The sequence below is a fragment of the Corvus hawaiiensis genome, chromosome 5 (assembly GCF_020740725.1).
Source record: "Corvus hawaiiensis isolate bCorHaw1 chromosome 5, bCorHaw1.pri.cur, whole genome shotgun sequence".
Classification (NCBI taxonomy): Eukaryota; Metazoa; Chordata; class Aves; order Passeriformes; family Corvidae; genus Corvus; species Corvus hawaiiensis.
The window spans coordinates 30,267,044-30,292,271 of record NC_063217.1 but is presented as its reverse complement, the minus strand read 5'-3'; the positions used below and the strand labels follow the sequence as shown (position 1 = coordinate 30,292,271).

At 35.1% G+C, this 25,228-nt stretch overlaps 1 protein-coding gene and 1 long non-coding RNA gene across 5 annotated transcripts in view; both read right to left on the bottom strand.

The window, feature by feature from the left end:
- Window positions 1–25,228, bottom strand: part of TUSC3 (tumor suppressor candidate 3) — a 199,465-nt gene that overhangs the window by 14,020 nt on the left and 160,217 nt on the right. For all 4 annotated transcript variants that reach the window (XM_048304359.1, XM_048304363.1, XM_048304361.1 and 1 more), the window contains exon 7: window positions 8,015–8,078. In XM_048304359.1, coding sequence (XP_048160316.1) covers window positions 8,015–8,078 — 64 coding nt within the window. The remainder of the gene's footprint in view (window positions 1–8,014; window positions 8,079–25,228) is intronic.
- Window positions 1,782–8,008, bottom strand: LOC125326270. The gene is made up of 2 exons (XR_007203725.1): window positions 7,907–8,008; window positions 1,782–5,459 (listed from the first exon to the last, which is right to left on the bottom strand). It is a non-coding gene; the product is annotated as an uncharacterized LOC125326270 (long non-coding RNA).

Genomic DNA, 25,228 nt, shown 5'->3' with positions numbered 1-25,228 from the left:
GAGAATAGTCTGAAAATGATTTGATTATGAATTTATGGATGAATTGTACACAATCAAGATGTATTTAAGTATTTTTTAATGGCCTGAAATCCATTTGTAAGATACTAACAACAACCCTGAACATACTTTCTGTTTAAAACCTTCTGGCTTCAGCTACACTGAATGGTTTTTCAACAATTTTAGGAAGTATTACATGAGTCTTGGCACTGGAGTTCTCCTCAACTCCTTGAAAATTCATCTCAAAACAGTGAAGTAGCTCGAAGTTTGCATTTCAACCATTGAAATGCCAACTATACTACACCACTTTCCTTTTTGATGCTTTTTAATAATTTTAATAGAGCAGAGAACAGATTACACACTAATATAGAATTTCCTATAGTGAAAAAGTTTATTATTGATTTGATTCGTTTCAGCTTCAATTTATGAGCCTTTCTAATCCACAGATAATCTGATGGAACCATTGCTCTTGTGGTGCCCTTAGATACCTGAGAATGGAAAGGCCATATAAAAGATTCAGAAGAAGAAAAAGACTCTGGAATCTGTTTTAATTCAGCTGCAAAATGGAGCATAGAGATACCTGATTAAGTTTATGTTAAATCAATAATCAAACATTCAGGGTTTTTCAGCCTGATTTACATCCTAATTATTCACATTTAGGATCAGCTAAAACTAACTCTGGGGAGATGATTTTTACATTTATTATTTTTGACCTTTTTGGTTGTATAGATTACATCTGATGAAATTTCAGGTTTAGTCCTGTCCATCTTGCAAATTTTTATAGTGTGATTTGCCCCTAAATATCTTTTTCTAGCTTTATTTATATTTTGTAATCCATTACTCTAAATTTTCTTGTCTAGTGATACTCAAATCACAAAAGTATAAACATCTCCAGAACAGTAGACAAATAACATTACTTTCCTTAATGTTAAGCATACCAGAGAAACAAATAAATGATGGAATTTCTTAACAGTTTAATTTAACTTTTAAACAGAGATACATTTCCTAAAACAAACTTCATTTGAGCTATTTGTATTTATGAGGCTATATAATTTTCTCTTACTATTCTAACACTGTATTACAAACATCTACCTTATTTTCAAGCACTCTATTTCAAACACTAGACCTAGTATGTCTCATCTGTTTGTTAGCACACACTTGATACTTGCATGCAGACATATAATCTCCCTTACTTTCCCTAAAAGCCTCTAAATTTTTTTAAGAATATCACACATTCTTTTTCTACACCGTAAGTCATCATCCACATGAGTCTAGGCTGTCTTTTTTACTGTCTATCATTGCTAGGATCTACGCAATATAGTTTTATTCTTAGCTGAATGAACTTGAGGACTATTCCACTTAGTAAAAGGTATCTGTGGATTCAAACCATAAAACATTTAACTTTGGACTAGATTTCTACATCTTTTAGCCATTCAAGCAAATATATTTCTCAACCATTAAAATAATTAACTGAAGCCTAAAGAAACCCTTAAAAATGTCTTCAGCCTGTGGTCAGTGAATGCCTCTTGTTGTTTGGACTAGTAGTCAGCTATTTGCGAAAGACAAATAAAAACGGGCCAATTGCCAGAGCAGCTGACAGCTAAATTAGCTTTACAAGGGTCTGCACTTCCAGTGGAAAATTTTAGTCAGAAACTGAGACTGGTTGAAAATCACTGAAATTCAGAGTTGGTAAATTCATGCAGAGGACACACACCATATGTGAAGGCAATTCATCAATTCCAGTGTACTGAAATTAGCTGATGAAAGAGTATGAATTATGTTTCATGTTGTGTTAACAAATGCCCAGCTGTAAATTTAAGGTCTCTGCATATCTCTCTCACATTTAAGACCCTTTAATGTCTTTTCTAAGGGCCATATTATGAATTGTTTTAAGGTCAAGCAGTAGGAGACTTAGGTAATGTAAAACTGTCTTGATTTTTCTAGTTATTACCTCCTTACACTTCATTACATTTAGGAGGAATCAGACAGCTTCCAGAAGAATCAGAATAAGTTACAAGGTTAACAGGCAGTACTGGTAGATAACACAAGTAAAATAATAGAAAATGTGCAGTATGTTCTGCTGCTTTGGATGCTGATTTCCATATTTAATTAGGAAGCATGCTTAAATATGCTTTAATGTTATACTTTTAGTCCTACCTTTATCCACCGTAGTCTTCTTTCTTTTTTTCTTATCCTTAAGATCCAGAATACAATAACCCTGTCTCACTGCTTTAGTTACCATCCCCACTCACTCTACCATGATCTCTGGGGAAGATCACAACTAGTTGTGCACATTGATGCACAACTGACAGAATCTTACTATCAAGAGCTAAGTATTGTTCTACTGACTTTTGACTCAAAGTTTCAGATTCTTATGGTCAGTGACTCTGACATACAGAAAGTCATCTCTTTACAGTCATCCTCTGGAAAAGTTTCCTCACACCACAGAGGCACTTAATACACTTAATTTAAATTCCCTCTGTAGGATAGGAAATCTCTTTCATAATAGGTGTAATTTTAATGCTACCAAAAGGATTTGTCTTTTTCCTTTTCAATCAATATCTCGTATCCACCTACGCAGCTGTCCCATTAAACTTTGCCTTAGGAATTCAAATTAGGAAACTGAAATGACATTCCATTTTTACTTAGCTGCATGTGTTTATTCAGCATCAATGTTTAACAGTTTAGTAAGTTTAATAGTAATAATGAAAAAACCAGGTTAATCATAACTGCTAATTCCTATAATAAAGGTTTAGATTTATCTCATGTACAATAAATAACTTGCTTAATAACTGAAACTCCTTTGGTAATGAAAATATTTACTTTTAAATTTACTCCTTAAAGCAAGGATCCACTGTTACTACAAAAGGGAAAAACTTTTGACAGATTACATTCCAAGCAGTTTTATTTCTCCAGGGAATGACATAAAAACTTGATGAAAATTCATTAGAAATACTGAGTAGTGTCTACAAAAAGGAGGAATAGAAGAATTGAAGAAACCTTTCAAATTCAACACAGTCTATCCAACATTACTATTCCTTTTATTTCTTGCTGTATCTCGACACCCAGAGCAATATTTACAGCTGAACACTGCACACTTCAATGTCTATTTGGTTGTAACAGTCATATACACTATCTGTATTCAACTGTAGTTAATTACAACAGTAATACTGATTGTGCAGTTTATTGCACGTCGTTTCTCTTAGGCAATGACAGCTCTTCATTCCAAAGTCATCTCTCTTTTGCCTTTATGTCTTCTTAGTAACTCTAGCAAAAGTACTTCAATATCCTTGTCTTTAGTTCCTCTTTCTTGTCTCTCCAAGAATGTCAAACTACTCAGCATTTAAAAAAATTTTATTAGTACCCGATCACTTCTGCTGACTCCTCTTATCTTTGACCCCATTTCTGTCAGAAGAGGGTTGCAACAATAGACAACACAAGCCTGGAACATCTTCTGCATGGGGAAAGAATAGAATTTTTCACCTTGGAAAGGAGAAAAGAAAGAGAAGTATGTTTGGCAAACTCTATAAAGCTCCAAATAGAAGGGAAAAAAAAAGAGAATGGATTATTTCCCATGACTTATATACCAAAGTCACACAGTACATTTATTGTGCAAATTATAGGCTAAAAAAAATCCCAAAGGAATAATTTCTGCATACTACATGAAGTTTACACTGAAAATTTATTACTATAGAATATTATTCCATAATTAATTCAAAAAAGGATTTAAAAGAAATAAGAATTTATTAATTGATGACTAGAAGCTATAATATTCTTTATGGTCAATCTGGCTCAAAAATCCCTGAATCATTTATTCTGGTTGGTTATTTTGTTTTGCACAATTTTTCTCTATGTTTTTGAAAGTCATTGCTGCACTAATACACATGGATGCAAAGTGATGGTAACTTGAGAAGATGCTAAACTTTATTGCTAAATCACAATGTGTTTAGATATGTGCTCTTTTTGCGTGGTAAAATTGGATATCTAGCACACAATTAGACTGCTTTACCAGGATTGTGACTGTGAACAAAGTTACTTCTCTGTGTAAACTATGTAGGCCCTAGGGTCCTTAGAGATACTCGGACGCTTCAAAAGCAAAACCTTGAATTACAGACTGCACGATGCCTAGCATGTTCATAGCTCCACAGAAGTTACTGCTTTTATATAATTTAACAAAAAAACCCAAACCAAAGCAAAAAATCACTTAAAAAAAAAATCTATTCCATGCTCTTATTTAAATAAGTTTTCTTTGTGTCATCTGCCATATTTATTCTACAGCAGTTATACATCTATTTCCGTAATGACTTTTTGACAAATTTTCTACCTCATCAGAAAGTCTCTATACTGAAATAATTCTACAACCCACCCCAAAGTAGTATGTGTGTAAATTGAACCCAGTTGCTTGAAGCACTGATAATCAAGCTGATGTGGGAATATATATTACATAAAACTTCCTTCTCAACTGCATATAATAACAAGGTTTTATTGTTTGTGGAGAAGATATAAAAATTGGCCAATTTCAAAGAACAGTGAAAGCAGATATTGAAAAGACTGGCATATTTTTATGGCTATAACCTCAAATTAAATTTATACCTAACTCTTATTCAGTATTACTTTTTCTCTGGAAATAATTATAAAAATTCTTTCTTTTTAAAAAAAAATTTTAACCTGTCAATTTATGGTGAACAATGAGCTATAATGTGGCATGAATAAAAGCAAACCTTGACTTTTGTTTTATTCCTAGGCAATAAAAAGCTAAACCATAATGGATCTAGTAATTCTACTCCATAGAGTGTTCTGTTCATTTTTAAATGAAAGCTTCACTAAAGCTATTTCATGAATTCTATAAAGCTGGCAAAAGAAATACAAAGGGAAGCCAAAAAGTTATGTCAAACAAGATTGTAATTCACACCAGAATGTGCCATGAACTGTAGTTTGGAAGGTTCAGACTGGATGAAAAACAATTTCACGTCTGAAATTCCCCAGAGAGATTATGTGATCTCATTCCTTGAAGTTTTGAAAAAATTGCACCAGACAAAACCAAGAAAGACCAGATAGAGTGTTATTCCTCATTAAGAGGAAGATTACAGTATGCGATCTTCTGAGATCCCTTTCAACCAACATTTATATGATTTCCATGACTATTTCCTGAAGTTAACTCTCCATTACAAGAGAAAGGGGAGCCAAGTAACAAAACTAAATAAGAGTCATCTTGTCAGCATAACACAAACTGCTCAAAGTAATAGCCTGGAAGTCACAAAAATGTATAATATACAAGCACCACGATGTCTTGGAGATCTTTTCCAACCTTAATGATTCTATGATATCCAACCATGTCTTTTCACTGTTCTCTGCTACATGCTCACGAAGAACTGCAGCCCACAGGAAAGGCTCATATTGGAGAAGTTCGTGGAGAACTTCCTCCGATAGGAGAAAGTAAGGGAAGAGTGTGATGAGTCATCCTGAGGAAGAAAGAGAAGCAGAGACAATTGCAATGAACTGGACACAACTTCCGTTCTCCATCCCCTTGCACCACTGTGGGAGAGCAGGTAGATAAATCAGGAGTAAAGTTAAGCCCAGGAGGAAGGGAGGGGTGGGGGGAAAGTTGTTTCAAGATTTGCTTTTTATTTCTTATTACCCTTCTCTGATTTGACTGGTAATAACTTCAGTTAATTTCCCTGAGTCTCTCCCAGTCCTTATCTTGACTCATGAACCTTTACCTACATTTTCCCTCCCCTGTCCAGTTGAAGAGTGACAGAATGGCTTCGGTGGGACCCTGTCCAGCCAGGGTCAGCCCACCCCAAGTGCCAGTGAAGTTCACCCCTATTACCAGTCCTAGGTGAGTACACTGTATGTGTACATATACCTGGTATATAATCAGTAACTCTGTATAGATTTTACTGAATTTAATTTTGCTTTATACAATTATTTAAACTGAGTAGCTGACATCTTCACAAGTCCTTTTTACCCAAGTCCTAATTATGTAGCTACAGCATGGAAAAACAGATCTTTATATAGAAATCATCTAGCAGATGAGGTAAAAACACTATCTAAAACAAAATAAAAAAGGGCAAAGGAAATTAATATTTTTTCATCTGAGGTATTAAAAATTCACTTTATAGAGAAACACAACATTGCATTTCAACATCTAGAAAGAAGTGACAAGCTTACTACTACAAAGTAAAAAGAAACAACCAAATGAAACATGTACATTACCAGAATAGTAATGTCCTGTTTTAAAATTCAATGCATCTTTTAAACTTTAAAGGATAAAGTGAATGTACTACTTTTTATCCATCTGGCATATTTTTTTCTATTTCCCACATTTTCTAACAACATTTTCTGAATAAACAAATAATGAAGAAGCAATTGAGCAACTCATAATTACTACCAACATTGAAAGAATAAAGGAATATTAATTTTCACAAGTAACTGTTAAACTCTGTCAAGATTTTGTGTAAAAGATTTCATTGTGAAATTTGTGCGTGACTAAAAACTCATCCCAACAGTATTGAGCCATGAAATGAAACCTCAGAGAATTCTTTTTGCATGTGGCAATGCACAACATCACTCAAAGGATTCTTTCAGACAGCTGCATTAATGTAGCTAGCCAACTTCCTGGTTTAAAGACAGTATCTGCCAACAAAAAGTTATCACTTCCATGCCTGAGTCAGAGAAAAAAAGTAAGTCATCAATGAAAATTTTATTTTTTATCTACTCTGGTTTGGGGATTTACTTTTCTCATTCTCAAGCAGTCAACAGGACTGGTTTAGATAACAGATTTGTTTAAATTGTGGCAGTTCACAAAAAGCAAAAAACCATGAAAACAAATTTCAGCTCCACAAAGGAAAGCAGAAAGATGATACTAGTAAGATGCATACTTTATCTATTAAACAAGAAACGTTCCTGTACTGGGGGACCCAGAACTGGAAACAGTATTCCAGTTCAATTGCAAATATTACATTTACTCTGCAAAATAAGATCATAACTTTGAAACTAACTATAATGGCTATTTATGAAGCATATAAAGTTTCACAGGTAGCAAAACAGATGCCAGGCAAGTGAATGTAATGAAAGTGTAGTGATGGTGGTGTCTTTGGATAGCAAATGGCAAAGACAAAGGCAGACAGGGAAGTTTGAGGAAGGGCAGGTTCTAAGGCAGGATAACTTCAGAGAGAGAACAAGAGAGTAGCCACAATCATAAAACTGGGATCTGTCTATTACTGCAGATTGGGAAATATTACTTTCTTTTGCTTGTTCCCCTTAGAGAAAGGTATTTGTGATGGAACAACTAAACTTTAAAAATGGTTAATGGTGACTAGAGTTCTCACTAAATGAATTAACCTGATGAAAATCAGGGTTTAAAAAACCCAGAGTTTTTCTTACAGTTTATTAAAACTTTCACCAAAAAATACCCAAAAAAGCCCCAGAAAATCCCAGCTTAACTTTCTCTGACTCAGTTAGACTGAAAGAATAAAAGTAGGTCTCAAAGTCTTTCTGTGAGGACGTGATGTCAGAACAAATGTGATTGAGTTATTTGTTCGAAGAAGTAATAGTAAACTGTTTAGATTAGGTGGGGGAAAAAAAATCCAAGGACTATTGGAGGAAAAATAATGTTCATGCACAGTTGATAAATTTCTGGATGCTTCTCTGGTAAGTAAAAAGAAATAAAATTATTTTTTCATTGAATTTTTAATTATTATAAGGAAGAGTAAAAAAAGAAGAAAATTAGTTTCTGCTACTGGAAAGGTAACACTTAAAAAAATTAAGAATAGTAACCTGGCACAAGACTAACAAAGGAGATAACAAGGTGCACATCAGTGAAAAGCAATGCCAATGACTTGGCAGTAAATAGCAACAACAATGAATATTTATTTCAACATATAATAAGTAAGCCAAAATACAATACCTGCTTAAATGTTCAATGACATTCACTGCCAGAGCAATTTTATTTAAGAGCACACTGTGCCTCAGCTTGGTTTTTTAATATTCATTCATTCACCAGTTTGAAGGATACTCAGCAGAAGAATAATATGTGACTCTGCCACAAACTGAGCCTGACTGCTTCCATGTATGTAACTCTGTAAAATAAAAATGAAAAACATTCCTCTTTAAGAAATCCATTGAAAACAGCACAACCTTATATTGTGAGAATAAAACCTGTTTTGCAGAAAAATGCAGGCAGCAACAGCTAGAAATTAATAGCACAGTTTATGTAGGTTTAGTAAAAAAAGAATGTTAAAAATAGTATATTTAGGCAAAGCACATATATACAGTAAATGTAATGTTTCAAACACGGAAGCATTACGCTGAGCTCTTTTTCACACTGCTGCTACTGTGGAATAAAGAACATGCATTTATTTGCTCAGGTGATACAATTTTTCAGAAGGGAGGTGATAAAAACAAGGGCATGCCTCAGCATGGTTTTTACAAAAATGAAAACTGAAGCCTGCCTTAAACAAATCATTCTACTTTAGTCTTTCTCAGATTAAGCAAAGTTTCTTCATACAAAGTCTATTTCATCTTTCTCCAATAAGGTACAATTGTGTCCATCAAAAGTTCCTAATGCATAAACCATCTTATTTATATGGAAATATTGTAAAATAAATGTTAATATTAAAACTAAGTCTAACACAGTCTACTACCCTCTATCCCAAACAACCTTGGTAATGGGCTCCCTTTGTATATTTATTTTAAGAACCTGTAGTGTATTAGTGAAAAGCTGTCAGTGTTTATTGTCAACTTTCTATGACAGCAATAAAGGAAGCAAAAATCTGAAGGACTGTCAACATGCACAAAATGAGGGAGATTCTCTGTCTTCCTCTCCTATATCAATTACAAACACTGAGTACAGTTTTTCATAGCATGCTATGTGAAATTAAATATATCCATGTTCTGAAAGTATTATTTATATATATTCTTCTTAAGCATAAATAAAATTTTCACCCACCCCAACTAAATACAAAGAAAAATGCTCACTAGTAAGGCAAAGAAACAGAAAACTTTTGCCCTCATTCTGAATGTAGGGTTTTGTTAGTTTGTTTATTTTATTAACTCATACATGTTGCTTTAGTTCAGTTTATTCTGAGTATTTCTGGCAGAATACCATCCTTTTCATGATTCAGAACAACTCAGATTTGAAATAATTGGATGCTTCAGCACACAAAAGAATGCCTTCACCCATGCTAGTAAAAATCTGTTTGATGCAGTGTCAGATCATGTAATTTGTATTTACTCAGTATATTTCTATCTATTGTCAAAATTCAATCATATTACGCTCATTCAAATAACCAATTCAAACCTCAACCAGGTAAGACCTTCATGTAGCTGAAGCTTCCATTTCTCAGAGATACTGTTTTTCCCTTAACAAGATAAAAAACACTGATCTCATAAGAATATCTCATTGAAGTATGATATGACAGTGAGCCAAACTGTATTTCTTGATTTTTTTGCATGATTTCTTATAAATTTCACTAAGACTACATATACATATATACACATATACATATATATATATATACACACATGATACACATGCACACATATACATAACAGAAAGGAAGGAAATACGAATATTTCACACTAATAAAAATTAATGAAAAAGTTAAAATGCTTGATAGATTGGGTATTCTGATTCAGTTGTGACCACTCTCCTGTGAATAGTGACCTTCTGTCCTTATCTCTCATGCAGCTAAAGCAATATATATACATGTAGAGATACATGTACACTTGCAGAATCTGGATTCAAGTGTGCCTAACAGACAAACATCTATTTCTTCTAATGATCACAGCACAAAGTTATAGTCTAAAGCTTACAATGATTACATTTTATATAGTGTATTTGTTATTACAGTGTGAACTGAAATAAAAAATGAGCCTTTCATCAGAAATGCATGACAGGGTCTAGTGGCACTATTTAGTTATTATAATCACTACTACTTGTTCTCTACACGCATGCTAAATTGCATGAAAATGCACACTGGGAACTAAAGAAATACACTCTGTGTTGAATATACACTGTTATTATCACTAGCTAATAAAACTGCTACCTGACTCCTCAGATTATAAATGCTGTCTGTATCTGTAAAACATTTACATGAGAGATGTCATTTTTATTCATATGCCCTATACTTTAACAAAGTAAATTACTTTTCCTCTTATGCTAGCAATTTAATTCACCCTAACACCATTGGAGGAACAGAATGCAATGTTTGTACATAAATGCATGTACATGCAGACACTATAGACAGAAATTATTCCCTTCCTCAAACCAGTTTGCTGATACTACATTGTTTAGTTTTCCTCCTACTAGGAACGAAGAGAGTCACTTCCAGAAATTTTATGCTACTGTTTCTGATGACAAAAACCTATTCCATACTGGGGAGGAACCACATTTTAAGCACTAGTCTTCCTTGACCAGCGTAGTAACTTTATTTAAAAATATCACTCAAGCTTGTGTGACTTCTGGTTTCACTTGGCAATAAAAAATAACTACAAAGAATTTTGTTAATGAAATAGGACAGTTTCATAACCATGTAGCTGTCAAAACTGTAGAGTAATGATGGTTTTAAAAATGCCAACGAATATGCTCTCAACTCTGAAAATTTCAAGCATGATTTTTCAGTAGCTATTCATACTTGAAAAATTGACTAAAAAATCTAAGGATGATCAGAGTCTGCAGGAAACTCAGTTTTCAATATTGTCCATGTAGACTACTTACAATGCAAAGCTGAAACACCACAAAGAAAATACTAAAAGCTTAAAAAAACTAATTACATGGTTAGTGCTTTTAAAATAATATTCTGATTTTAAAAAGAAGAAAAAAAAATCAGAAGAAATTCTGATTTAAAAAACTTTATGGCAAGTTTTTGAATATTACTGAAGTGGTATACTGATTTAATGTAATGCATTAGCAGGGCTCATATCTCAAGAATATAAGGATACAGCTGTTGGAAAGACATTCTCAAAAATCTCTCATTAGAATAATAGAATCATAGAATGGTTTGTATTGGAAGGGGCCTTTAGAGATCATCTAGTCCAATCCCCCTGCAGTAAGACCATAAAGTACATTAGGTTGCCCAAACTGACTTTGAATGTTTTCAGGGAGGGGGGATCTATCACCTGTACGTGGGCAACCTATGCCAGTGTCTCACCACCCTCATGATAAAAAATTTCTTCCTTGTACCTTGTCTAAATCTGCTCTCTTTTAGTTTAAAACTATTACTCTTTGTCCTATTGCAAGAGGTCTAAAACATCGGTCCCCAGCTTTCTTATAAGGTACCTTTAAGTACTGAAAGTCTGCAATAAGATCTCCCCAGAGCCTTCTCTTCTAATTCACTGCTAATCATTATGATAAAATCCTAATAACAACAAAGAATTTAGAGCAGAATCTCTTTCCCTGCCTTTTGGTTAAATTAAAAGACCAATTAGTTTTATTACATGATGCAAAATATGCATATTTATATCAGAATTTGAACAGTCTCTCAAAAGATAAAAGTCCTTAAGAAAGTAATGGAAACAAAGATATACTCATTATCACTATTAATTAGGTTACAGATAAGAGTCATAACTGCCATCTGATACTCAGTACAAAGAAAACAACATGAACTAGATACAGTGTATTTGCAAATGTGATACTTGAACCAACCAAACAAAAATCTGACACAAAAAAAAACCCAGATAAAAAAACTAGAATATTAATTTCTGGCCAAATGTTTCATAGGGATACATGTTACAACTATATTTCTTTAAATGCGAGTTGCTAAAGGCATAGCCTTGCTTACAAGCAAGTGGATGTTCTTTGATTTAGTTCTGGAAATCTTATGTGTATATTAAAAAGCTAGTAGGAGACAATTATTACATTCCCAGAGAGGGGACAGAAATGGATAAAAGCAACGGTAGTAGCCACCTTAAACACAGAAGCCAAGTTTCATTTTTGAGAGGGCAAGACACCTCAGGTGAACAGAGAGAGTTGAACTAATTGAAAGCACTAGTTGAAAGCCACTCTGTTAAAGAATTAAATAAGGCAGATGTTTACTGTATGGTATTGCCTTCAAAAAATAAAAAAGGAAAAATTATCGTTTTAACTACTAACTTCTTTGTTCTATTACAAATGTTCTTAGGTAAATTACTCTTAAAAGTTACCTAGCAGTAGAACTGTGTGTGATTAATAGGGTCCTCAAATTGTTTCCCCAGGACATCGTTCTCCAAGTACTCAAAACAGTAACATGGCACATCTCCTCTATAGCTATGGGTCAATTAGAGCAATGCTAGGTAAGTACAGAAAGTGACAGACTATTCCAGGGATGAAGATTAACCAAAATAATTTGCATTTGACAATGTATTGTGAATCACCTGAATTTATGGCAGTAACTCATCCCATTTCTTATAAGGGATGGATCTTAACCACTTCACTAAAGAATTACAGGGTGTGTATTTTCCTCAATGAACCTATTTTCTAAACAGACCAAAAATAAAGTAGAAGTTTTCAGAAGACAGAAGAACAGTATTTAATGTAAAAAATTATGGCAAACAACTTTTCTTGAAGAGAGAATGGTGAGAACTGTATGGCATTTGTCTTCGTGTCTTTCCCTACAGGCATATGACAATACTGTGAGGTCGCTTGTGTATTGAGACATATTTATGCAAATTTAGCCCCCAAACACCAGTTTTGTACACTGCAATGGCCATTGACTCATCAAGTTTTGAAATTCATGGCCATCTGTGGCTCATACTTACCTAAAATAAAATGTATTTAAAGAAACTTCTTTAAAGAATGATTGAAGAATTAGCTACTTATCAATTCTCAAGCTAAAGAAAAGACCTGGTCACATGTGAGGTTTCTTAATTTTCATACCACTTCTTTCCTTCTATAAGAAGATTGCTGAATGACCCCCATGCAAGGCACAGATTCTCATGAAATTTTATTCGAAGCTACAAACCCTTAAGACACTGAGAAGTATAATTTCTGGTTTTGCTATCTTTTCTGCTTTTTCACACTGAATCCACTTAATATTTGGAAACTCTGTGAAGTCTATCTGGCTGCAAGTGCTTTAGGCAAATGCTTTAAATAAATTCATGAATAAACTCAGTTTCTCTCTTTGATTTTGAAGGCAGCAAGAGGGAGGACCATGTAAGATGCAAAGATAAAGTCTATCAGAAGAGAGGAAACCATAGCTTGAGCAGAAAACTGTTCACCCACACAATTAACACTGTCACACAACAGACAACAGCAAATGTCATGCTGGTAGGACTAACAGGAGAACCAAAGCCTGAGTAACTCACACTTTGAACAACCAGTCCTTTTCCAACTCCAACATTTTCCCATCTCAGGTCTTATTTCACAGAAGCTATTTGAATTCTGAACTGGAATGCTCATATCCCTAAATCAGGCCATTTTCTTTAGCAGTGACAAACAATTGTTCAATGCATGCATATTTTTACAAAACTGTTTTAAATGTTTATCTACTATTCATAAATTCATTAAATATTTAGTGTTATTGAACTGCAGATGGTACACACATATATATAAAATCCCACACCAGGATACTCAAGGATAACAGCAATGTAATAGCCTTTTAAATTCCCCTAAATGCAGCATATGTTTGTGATTTCCCTTCAAGAGTGATGGTTGTCATGGTTCAGTAATATACTTAAGTATAATCTGTCCTCTTTTATTCCTTTCTGTTAATGCAATGTAAATAAACCAGAAACAAGGTAAGGGGAAATAAGGCCCCTGCAAGACGTGCTAATTCTTAAGGCAAGAAGAATTTGTGGAGTACTCAAAATTAAAACACGATTTCAGGTGCTTCAGTAATCTTTCCTAAAACAAACATAATGATGTTTATTTTCCATTAGAATGTACAGGAAGGATGCTAGGGTGGAGGGAGCTGATAAAACTGAGTTGGGTTTAGTAATAGCCTAAAATACAAAGCTACTACATGAAGTATAATTTGGGATAACTGAGAAATAACTTGTCCTGAGTTTACGAGATGTGACACACATCTAATTAAAAAGTGTATTGAAAACTGATCAAAAGCAGACAATTTTGCTAATAACTATTCTTGAAAATGATGAGCTGAATTTGGATTGTATGTTGAAGAAATCCCTAGATGGAGACTGTGCCCTGAAGGAGACAACAGGCCAAGTTCAAGCTAATGTATGTAGAAAGCAATGAAGCAACACAGTAGTTAACTGCCCCAAAGAGAGAGTTATGAATTCCACACCATTAGGATAAGCGCTATTAATCTATCTTCTTTTACTACCTCAACAGTCAGGGTGAAATTCATCACAGAAGGGAACATTAAAGAAGGCTGTGGATTACTTAATTATGATTGAGCCTTCGGAATGGCTTATTTTAATTAAAGACCACCAATTTTGCCAAGAACATGCATTAGATATAAGCAGTTATTTTCTCTTAATTTAGAGGGGAAAAAGAACCATGCAATATTCTCTATCAATTCCAATTTTACATGTTTTCCAAGTCCAGGAATAGCAGGACTTTCAGCAGTATTTAAATGTTTAAAAAGCAGAAGTTCTAAAACATTATCTCACGATACCACTTAAAGACTTTATCATTTTAAGTATGAATGCAGAAAAAGGTTAAACATTTTATGGAGGACAAATGATTCATTCAGTAAAGCAAACACTTTGAAACCAAACATCAAGGTATATTAATAAATGTTTTATAGTGTGATTTCATGATCATACCTGCATTTCTCCAGATAGGTTTTCTTCTATGCGAACTATGTAACACTTAAAAGCAGCTTAAACTACCCAGCAAGATTAAGAATAAAATCTTATACAGCTCAAAAGCCCAAGCTTTCTGACTCTGTTATTGCAGCTACTTATTCAAATATTATGGTTTTTTAAACCAGCACAGTTTCACATAGCTTCACTTGAAGCATACACTCCAAATATGCTTCTTTAATTCCTACATAGTAGTATCTGTTCAGTTTATACAGGCGAATCAGAGTTTTAACTTACTTACAAACCCAATAGGGGACTTCCTACAAACTTATTAGCCTAGTCAGGTCCACGAAAATCTCAAAACAGAAGCCTGATCTAATTCCCTGCTTTCTTTCCATCACAGAAGATACTATTATCTGCTGGGGATAGCACATGTTCAGTGACTGATTTTCCCTGTAGCAGCCAACCCTCAAAAGCTCTTCTTGAGACCAGTGATGTGAAAAACCGTAAGATGATACTGGTTTGGGCCTAATACAAATTCTCATACATTAGCATGTATGAGAATGGCTACCAGCTTAGAACATCTGTTCATAGAACATATGGACGCGATTTGCCAAAATAATAATAAACAGACAGAGGGACAGAGGGATGTAATATGGGTATGAGTTTATTTTAGAGCATTTAAACAACACTGAATCTTAGTAAATAAATGTATGAAGTCCTATCTCAAAAACTAAAGAAAGAAGTCTTGATGCTAGTTGATTTACTAAAAGAAACCTCTGACTAGTCTAATCCTATATTAATATTCAGTAGTTAGGATAATGTCCAAGTATTTAATAGGGCAATTGCTTTTATTGTAGATAACCAGATATAAAGGGGCATCTGCAAATGATGCTTAATGGCTTCAAAAATTAACAGAGTACTCAACACAAAATAAATATAAACTCACTTACTACTAACAGAAATCCTAAATAAATGAATTTGCATTACTGGCAAAATGAAGACCACATATGACAGTAAGAAGTGCACAGTTAGCTATTTGAGACAATGTTTTTTCCAGGAATCTTCATTTTATTTAACAATAAACAGAAAAAATAAACTTTAATTTAACACTAACCCATCTGAAATAGCAATTTCTTTTCAACAGTGACTAGCTTTATGAACATTTCCAACTCAAATATCAGTCAACAGTTCACCAGCCTGGTGAAAATTTCATGCATTATCTTCCCAGCAAGCAATTTCTCTAAGCGATGTCTCTACATGAAATCCAACCTAGCTCAGTTACAGACCAGCAAGACCAGCCCTAACAAAACAGGTGAAGTGCACACACCAGCACATACAAAATGGTGAGGAACAGACAGAATTACTAGATGTTGTACTTATGCACTTTCAGTGATTTTAATCAGTTTACTCAAGCACCTGACTCTAAAAATTAGTAGGATATCTAGAAAATCAACAATGGACAGCAACTAAAACTCTGTATGTTTATTATTTTTTCAGCATCCTTGGTGTAACAGCGCAAGTATTCAGACTCACTTACTAAACACGACCATAAATCCTCTCAGCCACTTTTGATAGGTGGGTTTAATAGCTACAGATGAATTTAACCCTTTTTAAGAAGTATTTAATGTTGGGGTTTTTTTTAAGAATTTATGTAATACAGATACACACAACAATCTCATACAGACTCTTTGATTCCCTCATATTTAAATTCAATGAATATGCATTTCATTTTCCATGCCTTAGCTCATTCCTGTGTTCACCACTGCCCAAACCAACAACTGAGTCAAGAGACAGCAACCAGTTTTCATAGGACTGGCTGGCTGAAACAGGCTGTGCTGGCTGCCTTCATGAAGTCCAACTAGCACCAAGCACAGAATATGATCTAGGTTTCCAGCCCTAGAACAAAAGCGGACAAATGCTGTCTTACTTTTGAAGACTAGCAGACTGGAAAGGGTGGTTGGTATAATTTTAAATAGCATACAAATCCTGGTTTATGCTGCTGCTTTGGTTGTTCCTAGGCAGCTTTTATAGCTATACTGCATTATTTAGGGTTTCTAGAAGTACTATCAAAGGAGTCCACTAGTAGAGATTATCTCACAAATCGCGAAACTGTAAACACTCTGATCAGATATACAGAGGGTTTGATATAACCTGCTGAATAAGAATTAATTCTGAGGGACTTATTCCCCATTTATTAATCACAAAATAATAAGAGAACAAAAAATGCAGCAAGCCTTCGAAGAATCATATTTTGTGGGTTTCAGAAAAAACCCAGAACTTAAACCTCTCATTAGGAATAAAACAATTGCTACCCTTATAACCTTAATTCCCAAGTTACATAAAGGACGGGCATGCAACAAATGTCTTCCCTCTAAATATGCTTTATGACACACAGTACCCAGGTGAGAGACTTTAACAGAGATGAAGATTTCCAGGATCTCTGTAACAGCATGCTGGTAGGTCAGGGAGGTTTGAATGACACAGCTTAGCCCACTTGCCAAAGGAAATAAAATTTTTTGCAATTGTGATGCCTTGCTTAACAACTTCACTACTTTTTAATCAACTTAAAAATGGCAAAAAAATCTCAGGGAAAAGTGATGTTTCTGCACATTTCATTACAGCTGGACAACCAAAGCAGTAATTCTACTGAAAGAAAAGCTGTGATTAAAGTTCGACTGTTAATAGTTGTTCTGGAATATGGACTGCTTGCATAACACATGGAAGCCAAACCATAATACTTCTAATTAGGAAACAAAAGAAATTGAGATGTTTTTTATGAACAGCATTTCTCTAAAAACACAAACATTAGTAATAACAACTACTTTCTGAATTCACAGATATCTCTTTACTTTTTGCCCTCTGATGCTGACCACAATATGAGATAAATATCATTGGTCTTAAGCGAAAAAATAGTTAAAGGCAAAGTATGCACCTAGATTCTGCCATATAACTATTCCACGGTGGAAGTGTGATGATCTTCCCAACACTGGTGCTCTGACAAAGAGTGGTCATGGCTAAACAAGAAAGACAGCTACAGTATTGTAGATCAGAAGGTTTCCTTACAAAATGCAGACATGGAAGAGCTGAAAGAGCCATTCAGCTAAGCTCATGTTGTTGGTGTTATTTAAATTATGGTTTAGAATCTAAAACCAGTGAAAAAAAAGTTTATATCTTTAAGTTTCTATTTTCCTGTGTCTGTAGTGAAAAGTGTTGATCAATGGTTAACTCATATAAGCACGAGTTAACTACTAAGAGAGTCAGCAAATATTAATCACAAGCCTAAGAAGCAGGATGTGCCTTAGCCTTGTCAAGAGAAGAAGAACAGAATCTGTTTGAAACCAGCGCAGAAACTGCTGAATCAGCCAACGAAGGACTGCACATGCTTCAGAAAGCAAGCTGAAAAGTGCGTTGTGAGGAAGACTGCTGGCCTTCATCAGAACGACCCCCGAGGAAGATGCGGAGCCTTCCTCAGTCCAACCACCAGAGTACACGGCGCTTACGCATCATGTGTGCTAATGATATTAATGACTTCTGAGAAGTAATTTGTATAACCACTCCTATCCCAAGGAATGTAATGGATATGCGTGAATGGAACCATATACTGTGCTGTGTAAAGTGCTGCGGGTGCATGTTAGGAGGAGCAATCCTCCACACACCCAGCGCTGAGTAAAGCAAATGCTCACTTCTCTGAGTCTGTGTCTGAAGTGTCTCTAGGCTCGGTTTGGAGCGATTCAGTAGTAGTATTTTCTTTTGACAAAGAAATTACAGCCATTTTGGATAGAGCCTTCAGCATAACCCCATATACCTTTTCATAATATTTATGACTCAATATTTTCTCTTTTGAAATTTCAAAGTGTTATTTCAATTGGATTTCAAGCTGTGAGGCATAGAAGGTAGTTTCACTTAAATACTGAAGTGCTGCAAGCAGAAATGAAGACAGACAGACTTTACTATGACACTACCTCCAAAATAAGACTATGCTGAAATCAAAGGGCTGTGAAAAACACAAACAAAAACAGCTTACTTTGTAGCAGAAGCAAAAGCAGGTGTAAATGCCAAATTACTTCAAAGCATTACTTCCATTAACAACAATGGAGAAGCTGGGAGACAGTGAATGTTGTTCTGATAAAGAGCAAAACATTTGCATTGACATCTGATGATAAGGAAGTAACATTACAACCCTTAACTAAAACTGAAACCACAGATGATTGTCAGGGTCAGCAAAATGTTACTAAAATAGTACTGTATATAGCTACAGAGCTATCAAGGTTTGGCCATAAATCAGGCAAGACTGAAATCCAGCAAGTGGAATCCTATCAATGCAAGCCATACATTCAGATTCCAGCTGTTTCTTGTCACCAATTAATAAAATTTCTAATAGGCTTGGGAGCACGACATTCAGTAGTAATGCAGTGGGATGCTGAGAAGCTGGGTGTACGATACAGAGGGTAAAGAGTTAAAATCACTGGAGTAAATGGAACAAGTGTTATCTGCCAAACTGGTGAGGTTAATTTGTGGTTCCTGGGCAAGAAGTAGAAGTCTTCTCATCTTAACCCTAAGAGAAATCCAGTGACTGAAGTGCACTCGTTCCGTGTAGTGCCTGCACGCCTTAAATCAAGAATTGATGGTGTATCACAGTGCTGTATTTCTGCTGCAGCACAAAATGAATTTCTGAAGTTATAGCTGCTTTGGCTCCTCTAACAGCTTCAATACCAAATAGAGGAACCCTAGCAGCCACAAAACAGGCACCTGGGTGGTTTCACACTCTCCTCATTCTAATGCCAATGGCTTTGGAAACATGACAAGGCTCAACTGGCGCTTATCTGGAAGGGAGGACAATACACCTTTAACAGGCTCCTGCATAGGTATGAACATTCACCTGTGATTGCACAAACTGTGCTTGCCGAACTTTTACAAGCTATCTCACTCCTTCCAGACATGAAATTAAACACGGAAGAACCTCCTGAAAATGATGGGAGATGCACTACAAGCAGTGCAGCAAGCATTTCATGAAATAAAAGTTATAACTCCACCTGAGAGATATCAAGTTCAGGCAGTTAAACAGCTTGAATCACTTCGGGATAATGTATCGGGATAAACCCCTCTGAGACTTGGGTTGTTTTCCTATTCCAGGAATAAAGTCAGAACAGCCCCAATGAAGACCACAGGAACCAGTTTCAAGTGGGGGAACTGTCATTCTCTCAATTTACATGAGAAAGCTCACAGAAAACAGCCAAGATGATGTGATAATCACTTTTCCTTTAGGCCCTTTTAACTTTTTAGTTACTTTTGTGGTAGATACAGGAACTTTATCAAAATCGATGGATTGTTCCTTTTTTTTTAATAATCGGTCTATAGTAGGCCAAATGGTCATTTTTGGTTTTATAGGAACCTACTAACAGATGAAATCGGGCTGTGATAAATGGATGAAACCTTCAATTGCCACTATAATTGTCTGTATTTTCAGTTTATTGATGTGATTGTGATTTGTTTGTGTTTTCATCACACGTGCCTTGCTGGGAGACAAAAATATTAGTAGGATTGCACATTTTATGTATTATTAGTTTGATTTTGGCTAACTTTGTCTTTCCACTGAAAAAAATGGTTGGAGGAAAAGCTTTTACGTTTATCTTACAGATGTATAATTTTGTCTCAACCGAATTTAGTGTAGGAGTTGGTACAAGAATTCATATTTGGAATCAAGAAAAATGTATTAAGCTTCCCAGTTCTTTCTTGGAAGGCTTTAGATTTATTATGATTTGACTAAATTTTTCAGAGATATTAACAAGTGAACTAAATAATCTTACCAAAACAAAAGAAAATGTTACATACAAAATGGTTGAATACCCATTCCTAGACCAGAAGGGAGGGCAGCCATGGACCACAGACGGGACATACAGGAAAGCCTTTTACCAGCTCTCAAGCAACTCTACCTGTAACCATTTTTGGAACCAAATGCATTATCAATCATTAGACATTCCAAAGTATATCAGAGAGTTGTATTTCCACTTGAACATATCTGACGTACTACTGGGTTTCCTACCACATGTCCCAAAAGGGTATTTTAACTTGACCTCACTTCTTTTATTTACGCTAATCAATATGGCAACTATAGTACTTTCTGCACCATGCATACTTCTCAGTTGGGAAGGTGCAACTTCCTGTGGCAGCAATTGTAAAAGAATGTGATGAGGGCGATTTGCCCACTGAAATACAAAAAAAGGAAAAGCAACCTGGGATAATAATTTCATTTATGACCCTGCCTACAGGAAAGCCACAGTTTCTATTTTGTGTCAGGATTAAATGACATGGAGCTGTACTGTATGTCCTGGAGAATGGAGTATAGGCCCCATGTAAAGATGCGTTTGCATGAAAACCTTTTGTATGGGAACTTTTTCATATTTTGTATGAAAACTTTGTAAGCGTAAGCAGTCTGTTGAAGGTACACTACTACCAGTAATGCGTCAAATTACAAAATCCCTGACTAGCAGGGCTCCTTGACCATCTTCCCCTTTTCATCACTCCAAACCAAAGATTGCCTTAAAGGAGTTAACCCCAATTCCTGGCCTCTTTCTTGCTCGTTTCTCTTTTCTATTTCTTTCTAATCTCTCTACCTCACATTTTACTGGTAAATAAAATCCCTGCTATTGACTTTGGCATACACATTTGACTTTGACTTTCATTTGCACCTGAATTCTGGTAGAGGCATCTCTCAATAATTGGATGTTAACAGCTTGTTATCTTCTTCCCAGTACAATCTCTCTCATTTGTTCTGTTTTTGCTAACTAACACTTAGGATCACAAAGAAGCAGTAATTTGGAGAAAAGAACTAAGGAAAAATACAGGCTTAGCATGATTGTAAAAAATTCAAAATAGAAGTGAATGCCTAAAAAAAACGGGTCAAAACCAAATTCCTAATAAGTTTTGCTGCACTGATTTTAAAATTCCTACCAGTATCCTAGAAAAGCCTATACTAATCAGGATTGTACAGCTGAGTTATTAAAAAAAATGTTCATTCTTGCCCAGAGCAATTTTTTGCATGGTATATTAGGTCTAGTGAGCAAATTGGAAGAAGTACTGCTGACATGACATAGGAACTGAGTAAAATGAAGCCTTTAGTAGGACAAATTGAGAATAAAGGAATCACTCCATGTTTAGAATATAAAATTTGATAGCAGGCACACCTGACAAATAGGAATTTATTTCATAATAACAAACTCTTTGAATCCATGATTTATGAAGGCAGTTATAAGAGTCACTTATTTAAATTCATTGCTTAATGCACTGGCAGATGCTTCCTAATTATTAGAATAAAGAGTGAGAACATTTTTTCCAAAGGATGTACATGCCATTAAGCATCTTCTACTTCAGCAACTATCAAATTTGTGATGATGTCTTTTATAAAGTTTTCTTTATGATGTCAGGCAATCACTTAATATACCATAAACGCTAGTATAACTAAAAATTTTATGTTATGACACAAAACCTCAGACCTATTTGCTGTGTTATCCCTAGCAAGTACTCCAGCTTGCAATGAATACAAATCAAATACTGCTGTCAGCAAGACAAGTTGCATTTCAAGTTTCTTCCATTAGCTGTCTCCAAGAAAAACACCCAAATAGTCAAGCACCGAAAAGTTCCAGGATTGCAAGAAGCAACACAAGTTTTATAGACATTTGGAATTATCATTACATTAAAGCTTATACTGAAACTTTTTAAATGCTAGCTTTACTAAAGAAGCAACATTAATACATTAATACCTAGAAGAGAGGGGGAAAAAATATAAAATATTATATTACAAGTACTTCATTATTGCAGTATGCTTTCAGCTCTGAGAGAATAAGCTTAGTCATATTCTACAAATATCAGAAGTCAGAATTATTTAACGTTCAATTACTGTGCCTCAATTGATAAAATAACAAAGTTGTACTTTTCAACATAATAACTGTTTTGAAATAAATAAACAGTTACTGTGTTCAAGTAAGTGTTTAAGCAAAGTCAAAGATTATATAATGAATTTCATTAACAAAGGAGATTGAAATGCAAAGCGGAATTTTGGGAGCAGAAACAATACTTCATGAAAAGTTATTCTCTTTCTCTGCAGTAAGAGAAGATGTAACTTGGCTTTAGTAGATCGTGGCTTGCAAGTAAGTATTACTAATCTGGGCAAAGTTGATGAAAAACAAAAAAAATTAAGATGGTTCAGTTTTAAGAACAGAATATTAATTAGCCAGAAAAAGGCAAAATACTGATGTCAACAACAAATTTTATGCAAGAGCATTCATATGTTCAAAGTGGAAACACCATGATGCCTGGAGAAGGTAGATGAAAACATACTAAGAAGAAAAGGGAAAGAGAAAGAACAACGTTCTGTCTGAAAAGGATGCTGTGAAGAAGCACAAAAGAGAGGAAAAGGGTAAACAAATAAGCAAAAGAAAAAAACAAACACAGAAGTCAAATTGCTCAGAAGAATTTCTGAAAAGCTGATCTACCACAAAGGAGATAGCAATAGAGTGAGTAAATCCAGTGAGATCTATAAAGTTTTGAGGGCTTTTATGGGTGTCAGAGACTGAAAACAGTTCACACCTCAAACACTGATACAAAACACAAGTTTTGCTCATTATAAAGAAGCTACAACCAAAGAAGCCTCCCTGAAGAGTGAGACTTTGGACTGAAAGTCAAACTGCTGATTAGATAAAGGGAAACCTATTGTTCAGTCATCTCAGACTGAGGGAAAGGTATGCATCCACAAAAGGCCAAAGTCACCAGCTGCACTGAGAATCATCCCCAGCTGAGTTTGGAGTGGGGGGAGAGCCCAGCTCACAGAAGCCAGGTTTACACAGACTCCCCCCAACCGAGGGGGGACGAGGAGGTTTCTGGTGCGTGGCGTAACCTCTGGCCAGAGGCACTGGGAACACTCATCCTCTGTTACACAAACAGGCCCAGCTGTGGAACCCCCAGCCCCACAGGGCACATCCACGGGACTTTCACGTGAGAGGCAGCTGAGGAGGAGCCATAATCCATCAAAGACCCCCCAAAGTGCTCCCCAGAGGCTTTGCACCACAGGACTGCACGTGATACAACAGACTCAGAGTCTGCTGTGAGAGACTGCCCCCTCCCCAGGGGGACAGGCCTGGACATTGCCATCTGGCTCGAGAGTATATAAACTGATCAGATTCTATGACTTTGGGGGGGATCTTCACCACCAAGAAGACCAGCTGGAGAGGATCAACAGAACATTGTTGGGATCCATGGAGTGGTGTATTTTCCTCATTCTGTCCCAGTCACTCTCTTTCTGTCCCCCTCACCTATTTTCTATTTCCTTCTTTCTCTCTCTCTCATATTTACCATCAAATAAAAGCCATACTATTGACTGGCATATGGTCTCATTTGCACCTTAATTCGGGTAGAGGTATTTCTAAGAACCTCAATAATTGGATCTTAACAATGGGTTAAACTGCAAATGAGAGAAGAACAGAAATATCACTGTACAAAAACATGCAAAGAAGAACCACAACACAATACTGATTAAGGCTGCAACAGACTATCACAGCGAATTATAAATATAAATGAAAACTAAAATACATGGAAACCTTTTCATCCAATTAAAGCAAGAACAGAAAAGATCCAGGTCTGAAAAAATATTTCTATGGATGTCCTTTGAGTTATTATAGACTAATTATGCAATTATTTTAACACAAACAGTGATTTCTTGAAGTACCTTTTAATTAAAAAATAAAAAAAAAAAAATTAAAAATAAAAAAAAGGTTTCAACACACACCTCTTTAATTTATACAAGGTATGAAGCTCTAGTTAAAAAAGCTCAAGGTGACTTTGACCTAAGCAGATTCCCAGTCCCTAATATTTGTAGAAGAGCAAAGAAGTTTCTTTGTACCTGAAATAATTTGGGTGAAATAAAGATTCAAAAGAAGTCAATAAGCATTTTGCTATTGATTTCAATGAGTCAATATTTCATTCTGATGGTTTACTGCTGATAGAATTTCAGAACATTAATATTTAGAAAGACATATAATATTGAGTAAGCCACTTAATTGCATAGAACAAACTATAAAGTAAAACCATTTACTCTATATTAAAGAATTTCAATATAACATTTATTTCTATATAACATTTAGCTGCAGAAGGCTAAACTGGCTGTCACAAGAAAAATCAAGCTTTCAATATAGAAGAATAGGTTCTGCAAATAACCTTGGGCAAGAGCTTCAGCAGGTAAACTGTCAGCCACATTTTTGACCAAAATATCGCTTACATTGGGCAACTGAACCAGAAAAAACATGTAGGAAAAGTTTAGTAACATCCTTCTAATGCTCCACATCCAATCTGGTATCACACATCTAGCAGTTGAAGTTTCTCTGAGTAAGGTTTTTTTCTCTGCTTATTATGAGGATACTTTTTTTTTAAATTTTTCATGAGTGAACTGTAACTTGCTTACTCCAAAAGGCAACTAACAGATGGAGCTGTGACTTACAACAACAAACAGTGATGGCTAGAAGCTTCTGTACATAATGTACGTGCTCAC